The sequence below is a fragment of the Python bivittatus genome, unplaced genomic scaffold (assembly GCF_059951505.1).
Source record: "Python bivittatus isolate LINGU-HERP-01145 unplaced genomic scaffold, Pbiv_v1 ctg000960_np1212, whole genome shotgun sequence".
In the NCBI taxonomy this organism is placed as follows: Eukaryota; Metazoa; Chordata; class Lepidosauria; order Squamata; family Pythonidae; genus Python; species Python bivittatus.
In genome coordinates, this window is record NW_028277124.1 from 5,885,556 (window position 1) to 5,913,314 (window position 27,759).

General features: G+C 40.6%; 2 protein-coding genes across 2 annotated transcripts; both read left to right on the plus strand.

Moving 5' to 3' along the window:
- Positions 1 to 1,013: 1,013 nt before the first annotated feature.
- CD93 (CD93 molecule) lies at positions 1,014 to 8,349 on the plus strand. Its single transcript, XM_088131465.1, has one exon. It carries the CDS (start codon positions 1,353 to 1,355, stop codon positions 3,135 to 3,137), a length of 1,785 nt encoding a protein of 594 aa, XP_087987591.1. The 5' UTR covers positions 1,014 to 1,352; the 3' UTR covers positions 3,138 to 8,349.
- Positions 8,350 to 16,714: 8,365 nt separating this feature from the next.
- THBD (thrombomodulin) lies at positions 16,715 to 21,375 on the plus strand. Its single transcript, XM_007427558.3, has one exon. It carries the CDS (start codon positions 17,819 to 17,821, stop codon positions 19,481 to 19,483), a length of 1,665 nt encoding a protein of 554 aa, XP_007427620.1. The 5' UTR covers positions 16,715 to 17,818; the 3' UTR covers positions 19,484 to 21,375.
- Positions 21,376 to 27,759: the final 6,384 nt, after the last annotated feature.

A 27,759-nucleotide genomic window follows, 5' to 3' on the forward strand; every position in this document is an offset into this window, starting at 1 on the left:
ATACAACGTTATAGTTTTTGACCAGATTTCCCTTGGCCCTTTTCTCACACCTCTTGATACTTCTGTCCAACTGCATGGCCTTATCCATTCCACATGGGAACCTTCTTTTTTTCTGGGAATCATCTTTTATTGTGAGAACAATCTTTTGTTATATCTCTGAAATTGTTATTCTTCACATGCTTCATGGAGCACCAGGATCAGTGCTGAGAAAGACTGCTGCCTAAGTCTCTGAAAAACTCTGCCAATTAAGGTAGAGCAGTCATTGCAAATATTGTTCCCACTTCATGTGTTGAACTTTGACTCCATTCAGCATGCCACCTTGAGATGATGGGAGTTGTAATCTAACACAGCTGCAGCAATCCCACATTCAGAAGGCTGTAGTAGAAAACAATGATTTATCCACAGGCTAATTCAGTGCTAAGGCAATTTGCTAAATTCCTATGTCACCTTAAGACAGAACTGTGCTGGTATTCATACCATTAGCTTAGGAATCTAATTTGGATGTAATTTCACACATCTCAAAAGTGAACCTGTGTTAGATCTTTGTAACTGCGCTAATTCAAATATTACTTTAAGAACTCAGTGCTGGATTTACATAATTCTTTGTGAGCACTACATTTTAAACCTTTGTATGCATTGCATGTTAAACTCAATAGAAAAAAATTGGCCTATCATTTTTGGCTGAATCAGGATTTCACACTATGTACTGTATAGGAATCGGTTCTGAACCCTTAGAAAGTGTGGCTGTCTTTAAAACGTAGACATTCCCATGACCCAATTTCTATTTATGAGCTTTGTTTCTATTTAAAGATCATAAATATGTGAGGTCAATATTATGAAGGACTGTACAATGTTTTTCCATCTACATGTGGCATCTTATGTCCAGATCACATGATACTCCAAGATTGGAAGGCCTTATTTGGTTTGTTTGAAAGTTCAGTGATGTTTTATAATTTAGAAAGAGAAAGAGAGAGAGAGAGAGAAGGAGGGACGGAGGGAGGAGAGGAGTGGCAGTGTGCATTCCACCAAGATTCTCACATGAAGGAAAAGAACTAGGTTAAAAATAAGAAAGCTGAGAGAGGGTATAAAAGGGAAGTGTCCAATAACCATAGGTTGAACCAAACTGAACAAGAGCTGCAGCTGACAATAAAAATCTCGCAGGAAACTTAAGTCTCCGGTGACAAATAAGACTCTCAACCAAGACAGGATGCATATGACCCAACTGCTGAGCCAAAGGGATATGGGAGGCAAACAAGCTGGGCTCTATTGTCTTAGCATATGCTTTACAGACATTTTTAGAATTTGAGCTCAAAGTGAAATCACTCAGTTCATTGCTCCTTCATGCAGCAAAGATGGAGATTCCTCAGCAGGTATTCTGGCAGCTGCTGCTTTTGGGACTGACAATCCAGCCCAGTGAAGAGGTAGAAGCCTTGTGTTCTGGGACCACTTGCTACACACTGAATTTTGGAAGGTTCAGCTGGATGGAAGCTCAGCAAAAGTGCAGAGACAATGGGGGTAACCTGATGACTCTGAAAAGCCAAGAAGAGGCTTTGCTTGTCCAGCAGCTGCTGGCCAAGATGCCCAAAGGGGAAGCTGGCACAGTTGTGGAGGTAAGATTGTGGATTGGGCTTCACCGAAAGAAAGGCAAATGCTACCAGCAACATCAGCCACTGAGGGGCTTCCGCTGGGTGACAGGAGGTGAGGAGACCCAGTACTCTAAATGGGGACAGGAACCCCGGGAAACATGCATGTCAAATATGTGTGTGACCCTTCAGGGGACTCCCTTCTCATCTCAGGAACTGTCTTGGGTAGACAGCTTCTGCGGTAATGCAACTCCTGGGTTGTCAGGCTTCTTGTGCAAGTTCAGTTTCCAGGGGATGTGCCGTCCACTTACACTGGCAGGGCCAGGTATTGTCAGCTACAGCACCCCTTTTGGAGTAGCCACTGCTTTCCTTATAACTGTGCCTTTTGGCTCCACAGCTGAAGTAGCATGTGGACCCCAAGGAGAGGAGATACCTAACATCTTCCTTGTGTGCAAGCCACAGCCAAACAGCAATATCTCTGAATGGAGCAGCCCAGGCCCATTTTGTGCTTCACCCACTTATGGTTGCAGCTACAGCAATGGGGGTTGTGAACATGAGTGCCTGGAACAGGGCAAGGGCTTGTTTCAATGTGCATGCCATTTGGGATACCAACTTGGAGAGGACCATCTTTCCTGTGTCCCTGTGGACTACTGCAGTTCCAATCCATGTCAAGGGCAGTGTCTACCTTACCTTGGTGGCTTCAAATGCCTCTGTGCTTCTGGTTACATTTTGGCTGATGATGAGCAGAGCTGCATAGATATGAATGAGTGTAGTGCTCCTCAAAGCCCTTGTGAACAGATATGTGTGAATACCAAGGGGTCCTTCACATGTCAGTGCAACCTAGGCTATACGGCTGCTGAGTCTGATGGCCAGGCATGTCAGGACATTGATGAATGTGCTAGGAACACACCATGTGACCAGTTTTGTGTAAATACTCATGGCTCCTTCCACTGCTCTTGCCAGCCAGGATACCAACTGGAAGGTATTAATAGCTCTTCTTGTCTTGATATTGATGAGTGCCAGGAAGAACTTTGTGAACATATGTGTATCAACCAACTTGGCAGCTACCAGTGCTCTTGCAGGGCTGGCTGGATTTTGGCACCCAATGGGATCTCTTGCCTCCCGGACCCCACAGGCAGCACCTCTTCACCACCCACTCAGGGAGGAGAATGGGGGATTCCAACAAACATTCAACCTGCTTCAGAGTTACCAGCCCTGCTGCCTGACTCTTCACTTGACGCTGAGCTAGAAAGAGGCTTCACATCCCAGGATTCTACCCTTCAGCCCGCTGTGGTCAGCAAGGCACTGGAGACTGAACACCCTATCAGAGATGGGAGGACAGACAAGAACAGTCAGGGCTCCAAGCAACAAGTCTTATATTATATTTTGGGTGGTGTGGGTGTTTTGTTCCTAATGTCTTTTGCCCTGGGCTGGGTCATCTACAGGAAAATGAAAGCCAAGGAAGCAAAGAAAAATTCTAAGAATATCACTGATAATTACTCTTGGGTACCAGATCAGGGGGAGACCAGGGCAGGAAGCAAGGAGGGCTTGTAGTCAGTGATGTGATTTTGGTGTGAGCAGGGAGGAAAAAGAAGGTATATATGGAAACTGAAATTTTTAAAAAGTGTACATTGAGAGCATTTTCATGTAATATTTTGCAAGAGGACTGCTAAGTTTGTGCCATCAAAACCACAAGGGTGAAACTAGAAATAAAATATTTAAGAGTAACTGTATCAAGATTTGCATCTTTGATAACAGCAACAGGTTTAACTTTGCAGTCCACTTTATGAACATGCTGGATGGTCAGTTGATTGTTAAATCAGCCTTCCCTTCTTTCCTGGGCAGCAAGTGGTACAGTTTCTAAGCAACGCATGTATATTTATGTCTATGCATATTTTACCTTACTACTCCAACCACTTCAAATCAAACCTTAAAAAAACAAGACTTCACAGCCAGGCAGAAGGGAGCGTATGATTAAACTGATTCCAACAGAATCACTGTAATAAACTGCACAGTCAAATCATCCTTCAAGCTACTTTTGTTAGTTATGAAATCTTATATTCATTTTCACCCTTGTGTTTAAACTAATTGTGGTCCATAGAATTTAGTTTGAATGGAATCAGATGGGTTGAATTCACAGAACTGTAATTTAACTTCTCTTGGATTGGCTGTATTCGGTCCAGCAAAAAGGTACTGCATGCCCACTTAGACTGCAGCCTCTGCTGTTTTGCTGCTAACCCAAAGCTTTGCAAAAAGCTACCACGTTGTTTGGGGATGACTCAGCCTCACTGTGGCAGCAGTAGCTGCAGCGACCAACCGGAGCTTCCTCTATGGCTTTCATATCAGTTCATGGGGAAAAGGAGAAAAATGTAGGGGCTATTTATGATCCAACACATTTCAGGGTTGGGCGCTCAAAGGAAAAGAGTTTTGGGAATGTAGCAGAAACCATTTCAACGTTAACTGTAGTAAAACTTGAACATTGTTCAGTAGAATGTGCTTTATGTACCGTTTTCCTGTGGCAACATTTTATAACGATGGCAGTAAGTTCCACTGACTGTCTCCATCTTGTATGTCTAGTTCTGAAATTTCTTTTCCAGGGCTAGTCCTTTAAAAATAACTTGGTTAGCTTGCATGATAAACTCTGGGGGAAAAGTCCAAAATGTAAGAGGATTTCATTTTTTTATATTTGATTGGATTTCAATATGCAGAGTATACAGACCGCATATGCAGTGTTGTGGTAGGAATTAGGTTTTGTTCCCTCCATTTAAAGGAGCTCCATTTTCTTCTCCTTTTTTCTTGACTTATGATCTCTAAAATAACATGTGAGGTGTGTGTGTGTGCCTGTGTAGGTAGGTAGGTAGGTAGGTAGGCAGGCAGGCAGGCAAGCAGGCAGGCAGGCAGGCAGGCAGGCAGGCAGGCAGACAGACAGACAGACAGACAGAGATAGATAGATAAAATTGTTGTGGGATTTTTTGCATAATTTTTAATTTGAAGATGGAAGGGTAGTTTATTCAAATCATATTTTTTAAAAATAAACGTTGTTTTCACTCTCCCCTTCTGAGGGGTTTTAAAGGCTACATTTCCAAGTTTCTTCTATAAGTTCTAGATAGGTATTCAGTGATCTTGAATTTCATAAATCAGCCTTAGGACATATATTCACTAACATTTGATTAGATGAGGAAAATATATTGTGAGCATCTCCACCATTGCCTCCCCCTGGAAAAAGTATTTACAGAAGCATTTGATATTAGAACAATTTCAGGAGTGGCAATTTTAATACCTGATTTGCAGCTGCTAACCAAGATTTCCCTCTAGAAAAGCTCCTCCATTCCCTCTATCGAAATCTCTCTATAACCAACTGAATGTCTAAGATACACATTTATTTAAGCAAATATTCTGTAGTTTTTACTATTAAATCTATACCACTCTCTACTTTGTTATAACACTGCTCAGGAATGGGTCTGAAAAAAAACCAGAACTCTCCCTATTAGAAATCCCACTGGTTTCTATGCTTAATAATTCCATTAAGACAGATTAAAATGACTTAATCTAGTCTAAACCATGCCTGTAATATATTAAATCCCATGTTACCACAAATTAGCTCAACATATTGAGTTTGCCATAGTCCACCAGGAACATCCTGTTCTTAGCATGCAGAGGAAAACTTTTTCCTCTCTGTTGAATCTATTGTTAAGAAAGCCATAGGAAAATATAAAACTCTGGCTGCCTGGATATTTTAAATGGATTTCCTTATCTTATTTTTGTACAGTTGCTGGAAAGAGAGAAAGATGAAAGAGTTATACTTGAAATGCATGACATGCCTAATAACAATTTAAATCCAGATGCCCTGACATGCGTGATTTATAGGATACAGATAAAGGACACATATATATGCTTAATTGGGAAGCAGGGTAGGTAACAAAGATTTGTTGGAACATACTGATTTATAATGATATTTTCATAACTTCTTGGCCAATGATGAATCATTCCTTTTCCATCATGGAAAAATTGAGTGTATAGGTCTCCTCTAGATTGTACATGATGTAACACAGAATATTAATGTCCTGTGTAGAAATTTAGAGACACTGAGACCTGAGTCATGTAGTCCCTTCCTTTTAAGAGGCGGGATTATATGTATGCAGTCTTGGGAAGTATGTGAGCCATAGTACCAGAGTCACTATTCTATTATAAAACAAGTAAAGGAGATGGATTGCCAGACATTTTCATGGAAAACGTGTCCCATAAATGTAGGCCAAAGGTGGGCAAGCTGCACCTGCCTAGATGTTATTGGATTCCAACTCCCATTAGCCCTTAGCTGGCATGGCCAATGATCAGGGATGGCATGACTTGGAGGCCAACAATATGTGGAACACCACAAGCTGTCCACCCTGCTATAGACCTCTATGAAACAGGACTGCACTGGAAAAGGCCTCAGCAGATAGCAGCACCTAGCCAACCTTTGTGATCTCATAACCTAAGCAGGGTCAGTCCTGATAAGTGCTTGGATGGGGGGTGGGACTCATAATGGTAAGCAAGCAAATGCTGAAGAAATTAAAACAACCACATACCCAGCAGAAGGCAATGGCAACCCACTTCCATAATGTGCCAAAACAAGGGCATGAATGCAGTCATCAGGACTCAAAAGTGAGTGCTACATATCCATCCCTATATCCTGCCTTACATGTTGCTTGTGACTGTCTATCTGTCTCTCTACCTGCCTGCCTAGTTTTATTTGGTGTGGGAAATTCCATAGAAAATGAAATCTTAAAATGTTTTTCTTTCTTTTCCTCTCCTTTTTACTTGTGGCTCCTACAACTTGGTTTCAGAAGAAGATTAAGATAAAGCTAAAGATAAAGATTCCCCTGCTCCGATGACTATGGTGTCTGTAACTCTCATGCTTATTTCTCTTCCCCACCCAGCTTTGATCTAGAGCCAAAGATTTCTTGGAACAGCTAAATGCAGAAGGCTCCACACCTTTCTCTTTAGTAAACAGGCATATTCAGATAGCTGAAAACTAAAAAAAGAGAAAATAATAGTTTCTTTTTCCTTTAAAATATATAAACAGCAATTGAGTACATACTTCTATTAAAACTATGTAATAAGAAATGATGGTAAACTTTTGTCTCTTTCCTTGCTCACAACTGTCACCTTCCACTTATTATCCAACGAGTTGGCTTTTTTATTTAGGGCAATGAGAATATTCTCCGTTGGGGCCAGTTCAGAGATTTTTAAAAATGTATTAAAATATATAGTTATAGACAAAAAACACACAAACACAAAGGTTAAGAAAATAATACAGACTGCAAATATCCAGGAAAAACCTATTCATACCTAAGACTAAGCACACACAGAGTACAGGTAGTCCCCAGTTTAAGAACAAGTTCTGCTCCCAAGGTCTGTCAAGTCAAATTTGTATGTAAGCCAGAACAGTATTACTGTATAATACTGAATAAGTAGTATTGTGTAATGAACTTGAACCATGGTGTATTTAGCTTGAACTGTTGTGCATTTAACTCAAATTTTGCTACAATAGGCTCTGTTCTTAACTATGGGTCATCCTTAAACTGGGCGTTCTTAATCCAGGGACTACCTGTACAGTCAAGTCCAATAACTTCTGGTGGTCATTGCCACAGCACCATTCTGAAAACTTCCTAGTTCTGGTCATTTAGAAGGCAGCACATAACTGTCATGTGAGATCAGTATGGACAGTTTATAATAAGAGCACAGATTAACTCTACCCTCCAGGGTTGGTAAATAGGGTATTTCAGAAGCCCACGTTCTACTGCCTTGACTTCAGAATCTGAGAAAATACATAGCCAGTCTTAGTAAGGAATACCATTAAATCTCCCCAACAGTACCATTGTTTGAAGTCACTAAAGCATGTCAGTGTGAAAGCCCTCCTATATGATGGGATAAGTAGATTGGGGGAGGGGGGAGGTCTTCATTACCATCTTAGACCAGTACAAATAAGTCAATAAAATCAATGAGGCCAGTAAAAATGTTAAAAACAGTTGATCCCATTTGTCTACCAGGTCAGAGTTAAAATCCACTAACAGCGCCAGGCCCTTAAGTCCAACTGCAGGATAACGTACAAACAATAAAAAACATCCACAACTGGGTGGCCTCTGACACAGTTAAAAGGAAATGAGGCTAAAATGATACAGTAACTTAAGAATGGGACAAGCATATCAATGTACTTAATGAGTGCTGTGTTCGATCCACGTCCACTGAATTTTGCAAGCAACTGCACAGAATTTTGCAATGTTGGTCCTGACTATCACCCTCTAATAGAAATTGAGCATAGACTGAGTCTGGTCTATCAGGGCACCCACCAGTCAGGGGGAGAATAAGCTTAGCCCTTGTATCTTAATAGAATGGGCAACAGAGGATGACATGTTCCTGAGTTTTTACCTCTCCCATGTCAGAGGGATAAAGCCTTTCAACCATCGGGTGCTTTTTACATTTGCCCTCCAGTACAGGGGAGGGTAGCTCTCAACATCTCACCAGTGTAAAAACTTTCCTGTGACTTGGTGTTTCTAATTGTGAGAGGTATCCATAGGAGCCACTAAATATTTGAGCTGCTCCGAGACTAAAAAACCTGGTATCTTCCCAGTAACTTCCTGAAGTTCTATGTCAAGGATTCTTAATTTAATGGCTAGCTTAGCCCTGTCATGGCCCATCGCTAGGACTTCTGGAGGAGAGAAGCCCAAGAGGCTTAGTTTCAGTCTGATCCCCTTGATCCAGGAAGATTGGTAGGTGTCCTGGAGGACCAGGGGTGGGGTGGGGGCTGGGGGAATCCTCTAGGGTTATATGCTAATTTCAGCTACAGATTTAGGGAGAGGAGATATACTTTGGCCTTTACTTTCATCATATCCACCTGCAACCAAAGGGTAAGTAGGTGATAAATATATAAGTCACCCTCTGGGTGAGATGGGCGGCATACAAATTTAATACATATATATACATACATACATACATACATACATACATACATACATACATACATAGGGATGGTAATGGGATGGTGGGAGAGATCATTATAGTGAAATTGTGAAATATTAGTTCTGTTTCTTTGTATATCAAGCTCAAAGGTTCTCTGCTTGAGCTCTCTCCAGGCTTCATCAACATAGATACAAATGGAGGTTGAGCCTGCAATAATCCAGATCAGTGGCCATTTGTTCCTTCCAAGAAGACTGGTGTCTATCTGTCAATATTAATTGGGCTAAAGATTCGCCCCCAAAGATTTGCTTAAGCTAATACTTCAACCTGCAGTATTGTAAGCAGGCCCTCAACAGAAATGCATCAGAGCTCTAGGTGGAGACATCCATTAGCAACAGAGCAGGAGACTAGGGATCTCATAAATTTAGACTCGACTGCTTCTAGTCCATGTGTATAACCTTATAAGCCCAACACTGTGTACTATACAGTAAAAGACTTAGCACTTTGGGTTTTAAAAGTTTAACTGCTGCGGGAACATAGTTGTTGCCTCTCCAATATATCTAATTATTGCATTAAACGTTGTTTGGGCTTGCAGAGTGAGGCTTGAGGAGTAGAATTTCCAGAAAAAAGATTGTCAGTTTTCCAAATGTGGGGGTGGTTAGTGTGTCATCTTGGTTTTCACATGGTTGATTTCCAGCATTTTGGATTGACAATGAAATGCAAGTGTCGCAGACCCACTTGGGATACAGACAGAATAGCAACATTGTCAGCATAAAGAAAAATGGAAATTGGTTTACTAGACAGAAGGGGGGATGAAATTCAGCTCTACTAAGGGCCCGAACAATAACATTGATGTAAAAAATATTTTAAAAAAATATTCATTTAGTTCAGAGATCTGAGGATTCAGAGCCTCAATCAACTTTACTGGCTGTCAGCATAACTGGATTTTTTACTGAACATGATGCTCTCTCTTCCCCGAGGCCCCAAGAGACTTTCTGCAGTACCTCCCAATCTAGGTAAGGCTGCAGCAACTTGCCTGAACTCAGGAAAATCACCCTTCCTGAAGCTTTTTCTTTCTAAGTAATCTATAGTAAACTCCCACAATGTTATCACATTTTTTTCTTACTCCTGTTAATCTTATCCAGATGCTTTCAATAGTACTTCAACACTCAGGAACTGAATTTCTTCACAGACATATGGCTTCTTTACATACAAAACTATTCTGCCTCTGTTCCTCCCTTTTTCTTTTGGTATCTTCAGGCTGTTCATTGATCAGATCAAGGTGAGAAGCCCCTTAGGAATAAGAGTCTACACTTAATATATTCTAGGAGGATGGGGGCAGGCCAATAAAAGCGAGTAAAGTCGCATTACACATGAGTTCTGAGGGTCATCAGAAAGGGCCTTGAGCTCAGTGACATCCAACTATCAACATCTAGGCAATGTCCACATTTGCAGAGAAGGAGCCTCTGCCCAGACTATGAAACTTCCTCCATGCTAGAGCAAGCCTTTGTTCTGGGGTACCTCGGTTATGGAAAGAACCTCTGAATTTTTAGCATTTTAACACTTTTAACTAAATTTCTAACTAGTGACTCAGTATAAAATATCATATTCTCAATTGTTTTATATTTGTTACTGTCATATATGTATTTTACTACAAGATTGGTAAGTCACCCAGACAACATTCAATAAAAAGTTTTTAGGCAGGTAAAGTCCTTCTTCTTCTGAGCTTTAACGAGCCTTCAATTGTGTGTACGTTGTACTCCGTTTTCTTTTGTTGATTTTGTTGTTCTTTTGTTATATTTGCAGCTGTTAGTCACCTTGAAGCTTCAGCAATCAAGATGTACATCCTAAAACCAGTGGAACAGATAACTTTATAAACAATCCCATGGTAGAAAACATGCCTTGTCTGTAACAAGTCCAAGGTTCAGTGCCTAGGATCTTCAGATAGGTTTTCCAAGTATCAGGGCTGATAAAACATTCCTGCTTGAAGTCTTGATGAGTGGCGGATAGTAGCAGACATTGTTAGGCAATCTTGATGAGTGGTGGTATAGTAGCAGACATTGTTAGGCAAGTCTAACCACCCCCGCCTGATGTCCACCAGATGTGTTCAACTGCAATCTCATCACACTGAGCCAGCCAGTATGCTAGCTGGCTGACAATAATGGGGTTTTAGTCCATTACATTGGAAGGGAATGGGCTGGGAAGATTTGGCCTGAAATACTACAGTTGATCCAGCATAATGCAACTTCATATGATTTACAATTTCTTTCAACTGCACAGCTATGCATTGATTGCACATTGTGAAAAGCAGAACAAGAAAAATATTAATCACTCCCAATCCATGAATCAGAAATTTGGATTTGCCTCATCAAATTACAACTCCTGAGTTGACCATTTACCAGCAATATGAGCCCTATGATTAGTAACCTACAACTGTACACGCAGCTGCTCTTCAACATTTGGCATTTGTTTTTAATATTTTCAATAATGGGTTGAGATTTTTCTTTTAGAATGCCAAAAAAATTCCTTAAGTAATATCTAATATATTCCAGTAAATCCTCTCTTCTGGTTTGAGTTTCTGCTTGAGGATCAGGAAATAAAGAGCAACACACCTAGCTATGTACTGAAGTATTGTTCTGGCAATTTACTTGTATATCCTTTTCAGCTGAATGAATTTGTGTACAGTATGTCTTACAGAAGGTTATAACAGAAACAAAGTTCTGTAAAATCTCAAGGCTGATGTCAACAGCTGGCAATCTGAGTCAGCTGCTCACTACTAATGCCTGCTCTGTGCAGTGTCACAGCATGAATTTAGACATGCTTAATTTCCATATAATGCCACTATGACATGATGAAAAATTAAAAGCTATCTTGCCCTGGAATGACACTAATTCCAGGAGATCCTATGTACAAATGACAAGGATCCATAATTTTTGCAATCACCAGATCTATGACATTTCTCATTGAGGCTGGGGATACAAATGTATTTTGTATTTTTAGATAAAATTCTGGTGAGTTCCATATAAACAACTTGCAAGATCAAGAACATCAATTTTTTAACTTAGTGAGTGAAATGTTATACTTCTCATCCTATTCTGATCTCTTCCCAGCTGGGTTACAGCACCCAACCCATCTAAGCTGCTCCCCAAAAGCTAAGCACTGCTGGGCTTTGGATGGGAGATCTCCCTATGAAACACCAGAGTATTGGCTGGGAAGCTGGAAAAGGAGGGGAAGGAAACGGCAAACCACTTCCATATTTTGGTCAAGGAAACTACTTGGCTGGCCCTGGGAGTTGAACTTTTAAACACTGTTATCAATAGTGCTGTTAAATCTAATTTTCTCAGCCCCATATTTCAACACTTAGTGCATTCAATCACGTCTATTGCCTCCTCAGATAAATATATGTAGCATAATATAAGACATTTAGCTTAATACAATACATATTATCACAAAAAGAAATTGCACTATATTCAACAGTGTTTGTTCCAAAGTTCATACATGAAAAGATACAAAAATGAGCATAGAGAAAGAAAATAACAAGACCCCCTAATGTTTTATGCATGCTATAGGAGTCCAAATAGATTTTTAGAGGGGAAAAAAGATAATGAAGTATAAAAAAGAATTTGCATTTTCATATTTTACATTTATTTTAGTCATCAAGACACCATTATGTACTGTACATATTAAAAAGGTATTTGCCTCTGCTCTCCTGATGCTAAAAACTCTAGCTGTGTGGGGTGATGCCTGAGCCCAGGGACATGTGGGGCAGATTTTTACTTATCTGAGACAGGACAGATGGCTCCAACCCACTTGCTCCAACCCTGTTTATTGATTCAAACAGTGTTATAATATTTTGCATGTTTAAAAAAGAACTTTTGAATCTTGCTTACATAAAATACTTCAATAGGGAGGACAGAACGGAGAGTACTGGATTCAAAGTTTGACAGATTTATCCTCAGAATATTCATATTGTCATCATATGCTGGTCTATGACTTGTAATAAAGATCTGATTTGATATTGTCAGCAGACTTGGAGATAGTCTGAAAAATTCAGGTAAATCTTTTGGGGGGATTCATGAGCTAATAATGGTATTAATATTTTAGATTGGTGTACTCTCAATTAAATTTTTAAACCACTTGAATTATTGCAAGAAGAACATGAGTTGTTGAAAACTGCAGGCAATTAAAAACACCTTTCAATTTCACAATTTGGTCCACATCCATTAACAGCATCTAAAATTCCTGAATTATAGTCAGCACTAAAAAGTGTTTTGGATGATTCCAAATATTTTTATAAATAATTAAAGAGAATTCCTAAGGTGGATATTGTTATTTACAACTTTGGAATAAAGAAGTGCATATCCTGTAAAAACAAATCAATGGTGAGGGACTTGAAGAATATTAAGTATGTTTCTTTCTTACTTAAGATGAGATTAGTTCAACAAGATATTTTTTTATGTTTAGTGGACATTTCAGAAAATGTTTTTAAAAGGTTAGCAGTCAACTTCATTATGTTGACAGTGTAAGATGATGGAGGGAACAGTTAAACTATGACATAACTTGCCCCATTATCATTTTATTTTGATTAAATATCAGTAAGCTTAATATAATTTTAAATTATGTACCAAAAATTTGGAATTTATCAATATATGAAGAATAATGCATTTACTGAGCATGTGGCTAATCCAGGTTTACAAACTAGGATTGATGACATGTCATTGGTTCTCTGCTCATATACTTGCTCTCCATCGATATAATTAAAAGACTGATCAATACTATTCCACTTATTCTAGATTTAATGCTCTGTTTAAAAACTGGGCTGCTTTTTAATGTATTTTTATTTTTGTTTTTCCTATTTTGTATCCCCCATCTCTTTCTTTCTATATACTAGAAACAATTTTTAAAAAGAAAAACCAGTTACCCAAATCAAAGTAATCTTTGTCACTCTGACCCCAACATTTGGAAAGATGTGGAAATTTTGGGACAGAGAGACTTGGTTTTACCATTTGCTCCACCACATTATCTCTCAGTGTCTCATTCTTAGCAGTTGAATTACACTGTTTTACGAGATATCATCGCTAGTTGACTAACTTAAAAACTGAGGTTTTTAAAGGGAAGATGAGCAAGTTAATCCTTCCACCCTCAGCCTCCAACACTTGGTTTCATCACACTTGGGAAGGGCCATCGTGATCCTTTACCTCCCCCTTCCCTTTATGCAAACCTTATTAACCTATCTGAATATTTCTCATGACAGGAATTCCTCCTCGTTGTCACTGATAATTTCATCATGACCTGAGTGAAAACAAAAAGATTAGACACTTTAAAAAATAAGACTTTAAAAGAGTGTAAAGCTCTGACCATCATTTTCTAACTCCAAGGTCCCACTTCTTCACCTACATCTTGGGTCATCACAATGTACATCTTCTGCTGTGCCAACAGGCACATGAGTATCTCAGGGCCAGCTTACTTTTCAGTCCCCTATCTCTACCCAACCTTCCTCTGGCAGGTCCCCTCTCTCTCATTGCAGAAGGCAATGGCAGGGTTAGGGTTATGGTTAGAATAATTTAAATTCTCTCTGAGAGACTTCCAAGGGTTTTTTAGCTCTTCTCCAAAGATATCTTCCTTCTACTCAACCTAGGGAAAACAAAAAGCTCAGAAATACAAAACCTACCCAAATCTTTGCCAATCCTGAAACAAAGGGGGTAGCTGTGTAGTCTTGCAAGTGCTTTTAATGAGAAATTCTTAATCAAAGAAGTCAAATCTCTTGCTATAAAATGTTCATTGGAAAAAAGGAAATAGGGGAAAAAGACAGGAAGGCAACAATCACACACAAACAGAATTCCAAATAAAATCAATTAAGCCTAGCTAAACTAGGTACTTCTTATGTGCTTAAGTAATTGCAAACTATGATGCTGGGTTTCATACAACACTGTAAAGCTAAAGCCAGATAAATCATGATTTAGCATAAGTGAGTTGCCAAAGACTATTCAGTAGTTTACATGATCAAACCAAAATCTGAAGCTTGATCTTTCCACCAGAAGCCCAGCACAATATTTATCGCACATTATCTCTTGGAGCCTATCTTCTCCTTCTGAAAGTATCTCCCTTACCAGCTTGAACTGGAAACACTGTTTAAAAGAGGTCCAAGGTGAGCCGCTGGATTAATTTCATTCTCAGGAGTGATCTTGGAACAGAAAGTGATCGTTCTGATCAGATGGCAGTTCCTTAATTTGCTATTGGCTGTTAATTTTGTACTTTGGCAGGAGTGTTAAACTTTTCACTTCTCGCAATTCTTGCAGCTGTTCTGTCACTCTAACCATCTCACCCTTGGAGATGGGGTTTCCTAACCTTTGAAATTCATCTATAAGAAAGGGGACACACATCATCCCCTTTCTTGCCAAACATCTTTAAAGTGACATAGGAAGTTCTCATCAGTAGCTATCATCTCAGTCATGGGGAATGCACTATTTAATCACTGGATATATGATGTCTTGAACAATAAGAGCACACTCCCCTGCTATTGCATAAAAGGGGACAGAGGGCAAATGTGACAGATTTTGAATATTTTCTCTGCTGACTTTGCAGAAGGTCTGATAATGAAAAGGGCGTTTCTATTTCAGAAGGGCTTACAAAATGCATGCAATCTAATTGCACAGTTAACAGTTGCTGTATCATCTCCATAAAAGGCCAACCCTAAATGCAAGTTCATAATTCATACCATCTCTTAACCTGCATCCACTGTATGTTCAGAAATGACATCTTTTTTTAGCTTTTTATGTACTTATACTAAACAGGAGCAAGTATTGTACCAGTATAACCACAGCAAACATACATTCATCTGAAAAACATTACTAGCTTCTAAGAATCTTATTCGTGCAATGCTAATTGTATTCTTTGAAGTCATGTTCTTTTCTGCTGAGTAGGGTGGGGGGAGGCCAATTAATAGGAGTTTCTATTACAGGTAGTCCTCATTTAGTGACAATTGGGACTGGCAACTCGGTCATTAATCAAAGCAGTTGCTTGCTTTACAGACTTGCGAAGTTGTAAATGTGGGCATTGGTTGCAAACTTACTTTTTCATCACTGTCGTAACTGCAAATAGACACTGAGGCACATGAGGCAGTTGCTAAACAGGGACTACCTGTAATGCTAAAGATTCCTTACTCTTGCAGGAAAATATGAGGGATTTCACCCACTCTCCCAACTTCCCAGCTGATTTCATCTGTGAAGGGAGACAGGCATCACTTCTCCTTCTTGCCACTGACGACTATCTCTGCCTGCAGCACATCATTTTCAAAAGAAGCTACGGCTGAGCTGTTTTAAAGGGTAGATCTTCTCTGCCTATCTGCAGGATCACTTGTTTGTTGGTAGTTTGGTGGCTGGAAAAGGGAGGAGCATCTTGGGGTGCTCCTGGATGGAGATTCCTACCACTACCACCAAAAGGCATGGCGTTTTTCCATTTTTTCTGAGATAGATAGATGATAGATAGACATTGTTCCTTCGAGCCAGCACTGACTTCTGGAAACTATCCTGGACAAGTCCCTGCAGTTTTTCTGGCAAGATTTTTGGAAGTGACTTGCTCTTGCCTTCTTCCTAAGGCAGACTGAGAGCAACAGGCCGAAGGCACTCAGCTGGCTTTGTGCCTAAGGCATGACTAAAACTCACAGTCTCCCAGTTTCTAGCCTGGTCACTACTCCAAATTGACTCTGTTAATGAAGTAAGATAATAATTCTGGATAAAAGATTTCTCTGGAAACAACAGCACTCATTCCCAGTTCCATTTCAACTATATGTGAACTTCTGCTACTAGTACAAAAAAAAAGGTTAAAGCTACTTCTTGATTAACCAGGAAGGGCTGGGGACTGATGAAAGAGATTTTTGCACAGGATCATCCTGGCTATTGACATGCTGACTAGCTCATGAAAGCATGTTCCCTCCAGTAGTCTTTTTTAGGCAACACTGCTTAATGGCCAAGACCAGAGGAACTAATCCAAGGAAGTTCAAAACATTTGATAAATTTTATCACGGTGTAATTACTAATTCTTGCAAGAGGGAAGAAGGAAAGCACATTGAGACTTGCAAGATGCTGGTACTATAACCAATCTTTATAAAAGTAGTTTTAGGCCTATGTGAAGCCTTCTTGGTCTGGTCTACCTCCTAGGGCTGACAACAATCTTGCAAGTCTCAATGTGCTTCCGCTCCTCCCTCTTTTATATTTTTAATGGGGGGGGGGCTTCCGCTCCTCCCTCTTTTAATGGGGGGGGCTGCCTTTCTGAAAGCTTATTTCCTTATTGTTTGGGCTTAAGCAATATTTATCTACTTGTTGCCTTGGGAACAGATCTTCCTTCTCTCCGCCAAGATCATCCTCTTTACTCTGTACAGGTGAGATGATCACTGAACCTAACAAATATATAAGCAACATCTACTTAACTTCAGCCATAACATTTTGGGAAGTGCGTGAGAGAATTGTTGTGTTCAAACAACAGTTTGGTGTGCTTGAGTGCAGAATAAACCGAGGGCTTTGCCAGCTCCTTTGTTGCCACAGCAAGATTTTCCGGGATTTTTAGAACTAACTGTTAAGACCGAGGCACATACAATGCTCTACGGGCGTGTATCTCTCACCTTTTGGCTTTTCCACTTCGAGTGCCAAAGTTTATTGGGCACCTTCCGCTCTTCACATCTGAAACCCTCAGCAAACTTTCCTTTCCTTTGGGAGCGGCAGCAGCAATCACAGCGCACACGCCAGAACGGAGCAAATGCCTCACCCAGGGCAGCACTGCCACATCACGGGGAGATTTAAAGGACAGTGGTTGTAAGAAAGCACCAGGTTTGTTGAGAACAAAGATTGCATTGGCTGTGTGCCTTTGGTCGCGCTCGTGGCCAGATGCTACTTCGGAACCAGAGAGCCAGCTAAAGGGCAAAAACAAAGCAAGCCAACTCGGTGGGCGCTATCGTAGCGCTTGGCTGCTAGCTGCAGCCACTTCTCAGGACTGAGAAGGCTCGGGTGGAAGCCTCAGTTTCCTGCGCCGACAGTCAAGGAAATGAGGGCGGGGCCAACTGGCTTCCCTTCTCACCGCTGCATCCAGCTGTGTGTGAGTGTGCGAGACTCTGATTTCTCTCCAGTGGGAGATTCCCCCCCCCGGCGGGCGGTGCTTCCCTTACTTTTCCCGGTTCTCCTCCCCGCGCCGCTCCCCCTTGCAGGAAAGGCGTTATAAATGCGGCGCGGCGCCTGAACGAGAAGCAACGACGAGGCATCCAAGTTTCACTGGAAGAGGTTTCACTGTAATCACCCGCTAACATGTGGTTTCTCCTAGTGGCGGTGGGCAGCCTGGGAGCGGGGCTGGCGTCGCCCTCGCCATTTCCAGCGCCGATCCCCTTCGGCGCGCAGTGCTTGCGCTCCGCCTGCTTCAGTTTATTCTGGACTTCCAGTAAGTTCGCCGAGGCGGGCGGCGTGTGCGAAGGAGGCGGCGGATACCTCATGACCGTGCGCACCACGGTGGCGGCGGAGGCCATAGCGCTGCTGCTGCGCGACCGCCCTGGCAGCGCGTGGCTAGGCTTGCGCCTACCCGAGACCGACTGCGTCGAGCCGGCGAAGCGCCTGCGGGGATTTCAGTGGGTGACCGGCGATGGGCACACGGACTTCGAGGCTTGGGAGAGCAACGGGTCCGACGCCGCGGTGACCACCTGTGGCCCCACGTGCGTGGTGGTGACCCACCAACTGAAGTGGCAGGAGCGTGCGTGCGACGCCTCCGCTGAAGCGATCCTCTGCGAGTACAACTATCCGAACGGGACCTGCGAGCCGCTGTCCTTACTCGAGGCCTTCACGGTCACCTACCGCACGCCCTTCGGCGCCCGAGAGAGCGACCTGGGGGCCTCTCCTCCGGGCACGACGGCGGAGGTGCCGAGTCTGGGCGCCAGATTGGAGTGCCTCGCGCAGGGCAGCAGCGGGTCTTTAGAATGGGGTTCAGCCGCGCCCGGCGCCTGGAACTGTCAGCTAAAAAATGGGGGTTGTGATGGTCGGTGTTACCTGGACGAGCAAGGGAGACCCCACTGCGCCTGCCCGGAAGGCGAAACGTTGTTGGAGGACCAACGGAGCTGCTGGTCCCCATGTGCCAGCCTGGGATGCCAGCAGCATTGTGTGCCTCAGGGTGACTCTGGAATCTGTATGTGCTCTGAGGGTTATGTGCTGGATTCTGATGGCAAGAACTGCTTGGACATTGATGACTGCCAGGCCACACCAAACCTTTGTGAACAGGAGTGCGTTAACACCCAGGGTGCATTTGAGTGCCACTGCTGGCCAGAGTATGACCTGGTGGAGGGCAAGTGCCTCTCAAAAAAATGGCAGTGCTTTGATTTGCCATGTGAACATGATTGCAACTTGGTTGATGGAGAGTATAAATGCACATGTTTTGAGGGGTATATTCTAGACCCCAAAAATCATCATAAGTGTCTTCGAGTCTGTAACCAGACTGAATGTGCTGCGCAATGTGACCCAAACAATATAGATATATGCTACTGTCCAGAAGGATTTATCTTGGAAGAGAAAAATGAGATAAAGGTATGCACAGATATTGATGAGTGTGAGTCTGGAGAGTGTACTCCCCACAAGTGCATCAATACTCCTGGCAGGTATCACTGCATCTGTCCCAATGGGCAAGAACTAGACAGCTGTGAGCCGCCATCAGAAGAACCAGAGGAATATTCAGGTGCAACTGAAGTTTATCCCGAAACATCTGTTCCTCCTTCTTTTGCCCCACCAAAGGATGGCAGCAGTCGAGGGACATTGGTGGCAATCATAGTTAGTGTCACGTTTATGGTTGTGGTGTTAGCAGTTATTATCTGCTACCTGGTGAAGAAACACTATGCCGCGCAAAGCATAGCGGACTACAAGTGTCAGCAGTCTGAAAGCGGTGTGGCATTGCAGCATGTCACAACTTGTGCTTCTTCCAGACAGAAAATGTAGGAAACCTTCATTCTGGAAGCGGAAAAGAGACAGAAAGCTTAAAAACTGCATGGAAATATTTATGAATTTGGGGGAGAGTCTTGTGCAGATGCTGTTTAATTTATAACTGCCTGCATGAACTCTGAAGTAATGTTTTCCCTTCATTTCCTGAGAGCTAATTGTCATGCAGTGAGAGCAATGTTAGTATTTGGCACTGACTTATTACAATGTTAGTGTTTGACACTGACTTATAATGTGAATCACACATGTGCAGAGACATGGAGTTTGGACTGCATTTATGTAGGATTTCAGTTCAGTTCTTTTCTCCAGATGCAACATGATTGCTTTATTATTTGTTGTAGCAGACATGATGCTGTCTGTGTTGAAGATCAAGATCACCTGAAATGGGAGAGATATTAAACTCCTCTTCTAAAAGTATTTTTTCTGGAAACTTCCATTGTTAAAATATGTATTTATTATTCACAGTTTTCACTTTGTTAACATTATTGGACAATGATTCTATGTATCAGTCTTGACGTATCCTCTGTATATGGTGAAGGAGTTAGCTATCAACTCATGCCAAATTGTCAATTTAATTTGCAACCCACTACTATGTAGTCCTTATTCTCCCCCCCTTTTTTTTTTGTTACTGATGTTGGCTTGGGAGAATTTACCATTAGACTAGACACTAGGTTTGTAATGCAAACTTGGTATGCTGTCAAAGTAGTTTTGAGTACTTGCTGTTATAAGCACACCTACTTTATCGCAGTGTTGTTACTTTTTCCTTTGTGGTATCCATGTGAACTTTCCTTTGTCTTCATCTCATTTTCAGATTGTTCTATTTGTGGAGTCCTTGGGGTTCTCTGAGCTTGGTTTTCTGACTGGTTCTGAGCAACCCCAAGGATTCCACAGTTCAACCCTGAGCTACATATATCCTCTTCTATTGCTCTGTTTGTTTCACAGTGGAGTTCTCTAACTGCAAAACATGTGACATACCAGTTGGCACTTTGGACACTTATTTAACTGGATTAAATTGCTTTCCCTCATGTTTTGTTTCTAATACAAAATGTCCACCAGTTTTAGCGGAAGCTGTATCATGCCTTTCAGATTTTCAGTACTGTATTGGAAAGAGTTGGGGAATACTTGCATTTGAGACCCTCTTTTTATTTTTGTTTAAGACAATAAGCATGATAAAAAGGCTTTAACCATTTTAAAGCAAATGATATCCAATCAGCCCTAAGGCAAAATCCTGCTAAATGTAAGCCCTTTGCATTGATTTCAAGTGCAAAGTGTAACCGTAGCCTGAACTTGAACTAATTAGCACCTGGAGAGTTTGATCATAACTGGATTCCAATGTACCTTCTGTGAGTTGCAATTTCAGCACTGTAATATGTACCTTATTGGAAGTTTGCAAAAAAAGTTACAGGCATTTGTTGTATACTATGGCCATTTCTTCCTGAAGAATTTATATATCTTCCAGTGTCACCCAGCCATTAGTGAAGCAATATAAAGCTTGTCCATATTACTGTTTTATCAGCAGAAAAACAGCTGGATGAAAGTATAAAGGGCTATGAATCACTAGTGAGGAAATGATCAATGTTGCTGCTAATTGGTTAATGCAGTTCCAGTGTGATATTTTTGACACTTTAAAATGTGGCTGTTTTAATAAATGGGAGTGAATTAGACACTTTGTAAGTGAACGTTTCATGTATTTATTTATGTATGTATTTATTTATTTATGGAAAATATACCATAAAATTGTTTTCCATCTTGTGTAGATAAGAAAGCCCATCTCTATAAAGTATACAGTTTGCAGCATGATCTCTTTATTATAGTAAACACATGTTGTGTTTCAAGCAACTCCTTATTTTATCTGACTGATTCTTGGAATTTCCAGATTCTACAGAGATTCTTTGAACCTCAAGAACAAAGTTGCAAGTATTAAATAAAACTATATTAGCTTCATGCCAGTCCTTGTTTCAAGTAATAGGAAACTTAATTTGAAAAGCCACAATTTACACATGTGCTGTGGAACTGTTTCTGTTAAATAAACATCTACAAGGTTGCACAAGAAAACAGAATTGTCAACAAAGACATTAACTTAGAACTAAAATTAACTGCTAGATTGATCAAGTACAGTTTTAATTAGTTCATAGTAAAGATAATTTTTGACTACTCATTTGTGAAGTGAGAGCATACTTTCTGAGTTTTCTGTTGTTTCAAGAAATGTATATATATTACCACAAAATAAAATATTAGACTGACATTCTGATCATAAATGAAGTGTGAAACATTTTTATGAATAATGCATAATATAAATGTAAGAGAACTGATGTAATATAACAGATACGGGTTTAAAAAATTAAAACAATGAAGAAACTATAGTTAGCATTTAAATGACTATCAAGTTACTACACAGCAAAGTCATAGCCATAACAAGAAAGAAAATTTAGAATTTAGGTAATCCAAAACTAATTTAAGAATCGACAAGGTAATTGTAGAGTTAATAACAGATTGGTAAGCCTAAAATGGTGAATGTTACTATGTACAGAAATTTGATTAGCCACTAATTTAATAAAGCTACATAACTACCTAACATTTAGAAGCCATTGCATGTGCCTTGGGTTAAATGCCGCCTTGCGGCATTTAATAATGTGGCATTATCCACCTAGATATTTATTTATTTTATTTATATTTATTTATTTATTTATTATTAAATTTATATGCTGCCTATCTCCCCCAGAGGGTGACTCTGGGCAGCTTCCAATTAAAAACCAAGACAATAAAACAATAAAAATATAAATACCCCCCCGATTAAAACACAAATAAATCTATAAAAACAATATACAAATCAAGAAGATGGGGGAAGCAGTGTCAATCATCCCATGAGCTAGCTCCAGCAATGAGAGCCCCCATCAGGCCCCCAGGCCATCCAGCATAGCCATGCTTTTACACCTTTTAGAAGGCCGGGGGGGGGGGCTGTGATGGAATGTATCTACAAGGAGGAGAGTGAGGTGGGAGAGCAAGGCCATCAGGAAGGAGGGGGTACATTCCAGCAGGGGAAAGGAGGCAAAAGACAACAGAGTCCGCAGGGGGAGCATGAAAAGAGTAAGAGATTCAGGACAGCCACTCCCTAGAATCTCCCAGGGTATATCCACTAGTTGCAGTAGGATAGATTTAGTTTGGCAAGATTCTGTCTATAAGGTGTAAGCAAATAAAGGGACTGTACTCAAATGGACTGTTTCATCCTTGTTGTCAGGTTCAGCCCAAAGAACTCCCAGAGATGGTGCAGATACAGTTCTGTTGCGTTTATTAGCTTCTACCTCAAGACAGAAATCTCTCCAAACTGAATCTAACTTTCCAACCCAGCAAGTCAAAACACAGTGAATTCTTAGGGTGGTGCCAGTCTCATCTTCTTAAACTTCCCACATTCCTGTTGAGGGCTAAGGGAATGCTTATCTCTTCGAGCGTGGCCTTCATCCAACCATTCCTTCACACTTGTTCTTGGGCTGGGCCTGGCAGGGGCAGCCCGTACCTCAGCCGGCAAACTGTTCCACAGGGCAGGGGCCATGGCGGAAAAGGCCCTCTTCCTAGACCCCACCAGCCAAAATTCCTTGACTGGTGGGGTCCGCAACATGCCCCTTCTGCTGGGCTGAGTGGGGCAGGCAGTTATAATGGGTGAGACGGCTCCGTGAAGGGCTTTAAAGGCGATAACTAACACCTTGAATTGAATCTGGAAGCAAACCGGCAACCAATGCAGCTTGCATAACAGAGGTGTTATATGTGCCGCCCTAGAGGCATTCAAGATTGTTCACGCCGCTGCATTTTGTGCCAGCTGTAGCTCCCGAATACTCTTCAAGGGTAGCCCCATGTAGAACACATTGCAGTAATCCATATGGGAGGTGACTAGGGCATGAGTGACTGCGCGGAGGGCCTCCTGATCCAGGAAGGGGCATAACTGACGCATAACATGAAGCTGCGCAAAGGCCCTCCTAACCACGACTGCCACCTGCTCTTCAAACAGGAGTCATGAACTACCCCAGATTATGCACCGGGTCTGTCTGGAGTAGTACAGCCTCATCTAGAACTGGAGATGATAAGCTCCTAGATCTTGAGGCTCCCCGTATCCACAGCCACAGCCAGATATAATTTATATATAGCTGATGATCCTGAAAGGTTAACATAATTATGAAGGTATATTATGTTACAGTATTAAATGTGCTTATGGAGTATTATTTTAATCTGCTTCTGTTTTTCAAACTCTTCTAAGCAGATATGTGAACCTTTGTTTCTTAAAATATAAATCATCTTCTAGCCCCTCAAAAAATCACATCCTCTAGAAGTTGATAATAATAAATATTAAACTGATCTGTTAATAGAGGCCGCTGATTAACGAATTACAAACTCTTTAACGGGGTGTTAATCTTTATTTCATTATGTACAAATCATTCTCAAATCACTTGAATTTGCCATTATGCGGACTTTCTGTATTCTAATAATTCTGAGTGAGACGGACCAGAGAGTTCTGATTACATATATTTCTTGTTCCTTTCCCCTTTCTAGGGGGAAAAATCTGCCAGAGCAGAGAAGCAGGTTGTGCAAGATCCATATCAGTGGTCTGCAAAACTGGTGCTGATTTCAGAACATGCTGGGAAGAAGAGACCTGTTTCTAGGTGATCCTGAAATGAACACAAATCTGAAACAAATTAGGACAAAAATGAAGACAACCCAGAAAATCATAATGTACAAGAAGGATGCAGATACGAAACAAGTGTACAGAATCTGATTTTTTTTAAAAAAAATGCTAATGACATACTTCAATACTCTGAACCCATTATACCAAATTCAGTAGGTCTTACTCTCAGGTAAATGAGCATAACTCTGCAGCATTAGGCTCTCTTCACATAATAAAATACAGATCTGGTGAAGGAAGGAACCAACATAGTATGCCTTTTATACATGATTTAAAGTATATGCTGTTTGAGAATGCATCTTCATGTTTATGATGCAGGATAACAGATATGGGTTTAAACAACAAAAACAGTGAAGAAACTATAATTGTTAGTATTTAAATGTTTGAATTTACTACACAGCAAACAGCATAGTACAAAATGTAATTTTGGAAATTTTAAAAATGCTGAAATTTATTAGTTGTTAACAAAAGGTTAGAAACAGACCATGGTTCTTAACAGAAGTCTGTATTATGGCAGGAACTATCACTGCATACAGTAAAAGTACTTTTTTTCTGGACAGAGTATAAACTTAAGCAGAGCAGAAGGTCACCTAGATCACTATTGATAAAGTTGTTTGAGAAGTGTTAATAGTAAAGACTTCTGTGTTTCCATGCAGAAAAATGGCCACATTTTTATTATTACAAAATGTTCTTTCATATTTGATCAATCTTTCTACATCATTACCATATTATTGCCCTAAATCAGGTACATATTCCTAAATATTCCTCCAAAAAGTATTTCCCTTGACATGATTGAAATATCTGGATTTATTCTCATGCATTCTATCTATTTCTGTAATGGAGTTGTGTTTTACATTTGTGCTTTTTCTAGGGCAAATTTATCAGATTAACCAACTGTAAAAGTTGTAGTGGTTCTTAATGCATCTGAATCCAGAATAGGAGGATGAACTAAGGATAATTTCCTCTTATGCACTTTCTCCTTCACATCCTTCCTTGATGTGCCTTTTGGACCTAACTCTGTGTGTGTGTGTGTGTATGTGTGTGTGTGCATGCGCGCATGCCTGTATGTGTGGAGAATGTGGCAATGGAGGTAAAAAATCCAATTTAGTAATATATAAACCAGTTTTAAAATTGGTGAGGAAGATGTGCAATGGTTTAATGGTCTGATCAAAAGTATCCTATATCAAGTGTAGTTTAATTTTGAGGGTTAGTACTCACAGTTTTGGTACAATGAAAAAATGTTATCGATCAAAAAAAAAAACTGGCAAGGAAAAGGACTTTAGTTTAACACTGACTCTAATATCTAAGGTCATAAATATGGAAGGAGCATTTAATTACTGCTGTCTGAAGTTAGAGTGTTCACTATCCAAATTTATGCCAATGTGAAAAAGGCCTGAAATTGTAGGCTTTGATCATGTGATTTTGAAGAACACACATACTGTATGTAGTATGCAACTTTATATGAGAAGACTCTTGGTCTTATGAGCTTTGCTAACTTGAAGAAGTCATTAAATCTTATTAGCCACTGTTTCTCTTTCTGTTACATTTTTCATCTTCATGAAAGTCAGTTATATTTTTTCAATTAAGTTTAATCTTTTTTGTGTTTTTTTTTCTTCCACTTTTCTCAGATTTTTATGATTAGAAAGGGATCCCTGATATAGTTCAATCTCTGAGCATCTAAGGCCATCTCTTTTATTTGGAGAGGACTACCTGTGTCTGCATTTTATTTAAACTTCATTGCACAAACAATTATTCCTCCAAAAACATCATAGTGATTTCTTTTTCCCCACAACATCTCGCTTTTGAGATTCTCAATAAATGTATGTTTTGTTTACTAAGTATCCAGGATATATTCCTTTAGGTCGATTCCAAGCTGGTTTCATAAATATACTACAGTACTGTTTATTTTTACTAAGGATTAACAGACTTGGGTTGCAATCATTGCAAAGATCAACAGATGGCAGCAAAGATAATTTTCTGTATGTATTTGCTCCACCTAGTTATCATGGATTCAGTCTGAAGAAGGAGCACAACACTGAGAAGAACTATGTTGGGTGCCTGCTTTACAAGAAAGAAGACCCTGAGCAATGGGAAAGCCAAGATTTTTATAGAAGTTGAGGGCTACAGGTTGGAAATTCTAGGGATCCAATTTGCTGACCAATTTGGGGAAGCTAGGCTGGTCCTTGCCAATGTACCTGGGGTTATTTCTATTGTTAGGCAACATAGGCCTTTCATGAGGGCAGCAGACCTGAGGAAGTTCATTGTGAAGGAGATGGAATGTTGAGGTCATTGGCTGATGGAGGGTGGAAGGTTGGGGGTTCTCCAGGTTGCAGTTCCTTTGTTAGTGCTGCCCTTGGGCTGGGCTGTGAGCTGGCGAGGAGGCTTCTGTTCTTTGGTTTAGATGGGATTGCGGGGAGGCTTTCTCTGGGGCAGAGAGGGTCAATTTGAGTCTGATAGGACTAGGCAAAGAGATGAATTGGGTTTGACCCTGGTCATATCCAAAAGATGGGGGTGGGGAGAAGGGTACAGTCTCCATTTCGTTTGTTAGATTTATTTTCTCCACTAAATATTGGCCATCTAGATTTCTGCAGCCCAGAACTGGTGGTTCTACTGTAATTAGTATCCCTGAATAATATTGGGAATGTTCTTGAAATGTTCTTGAAAGAGCGGGAAAATAAAAATAAAATTACTGAAAATTACAAAAAGGATTTTACAGAACATAAACAAACAACATTAAGCCCCAAACCAGTATCTTCATCCAAAGTAGCTATGACAATGACCTGAAAGAGTTATGTTGCTTACAAAATGAGAATTCATAATGTTTATACAAGCTCTAACTTCTTTCAAATGCAGTTTCCTGTTTAGCCATTCCTATGTTTAGCTATTCAATCTATGTACCTTTTTCTTTTTGGCAGCCATTGTTAAGAGAATTGTTTTTCTTTGCAACTCTAGCAGTTTTTGGCTATAAAAAGGAAATCATGAAGTGATTAAGAGCAATTTAGGGAGGCCAGAGAAGGTGAATAGTAAAAAGGTTGATAAAAGTGTCCAAGGAGGAGACCAGGGATCAAGGTGGTGGTAAATACATCTTTGACAGAACAGAGGTTGCCACCCATCCTGAAAGAAGAAATTGTGCACTCCTTTGTCAACTAGCCATTGTTCAACTCAGAAATTCTGAATAATTATTGTTCAATCTCTACCTTTCTCTTTCTTGGGAAAGTTGTTGAGAAGGTAGTAGGGTTCCAGCTGTAGAAAGGAAACAGATTATCTAGATCCATATTCGTTTCAGGGCTGTGTATGGCATGGAGATAACAGTATTTCACTTATGGACATCCTGTGGCAAGACTGAGATGGGGAATGTGATGCTCCTGGAGTTGCTTGATCTTTCAGTAGCCTTCAATTGATCATGGTATCCTTTTGGATCACCTTCACTGGTTGGGCAAGGGAGGGCAATGTATTGCAGTGGTTCTCCTCCTTATAGGGACAGTCCTGCTCAGTAGTGGTGAGGGGAGGGATCAGTCCCAGGTTCCTCAGTTATGGAATGCCACAAACCTTGATGCTCTCTCAATTAATCACTCCCAGGTGATGCCACTGAGATGCTCTCCAG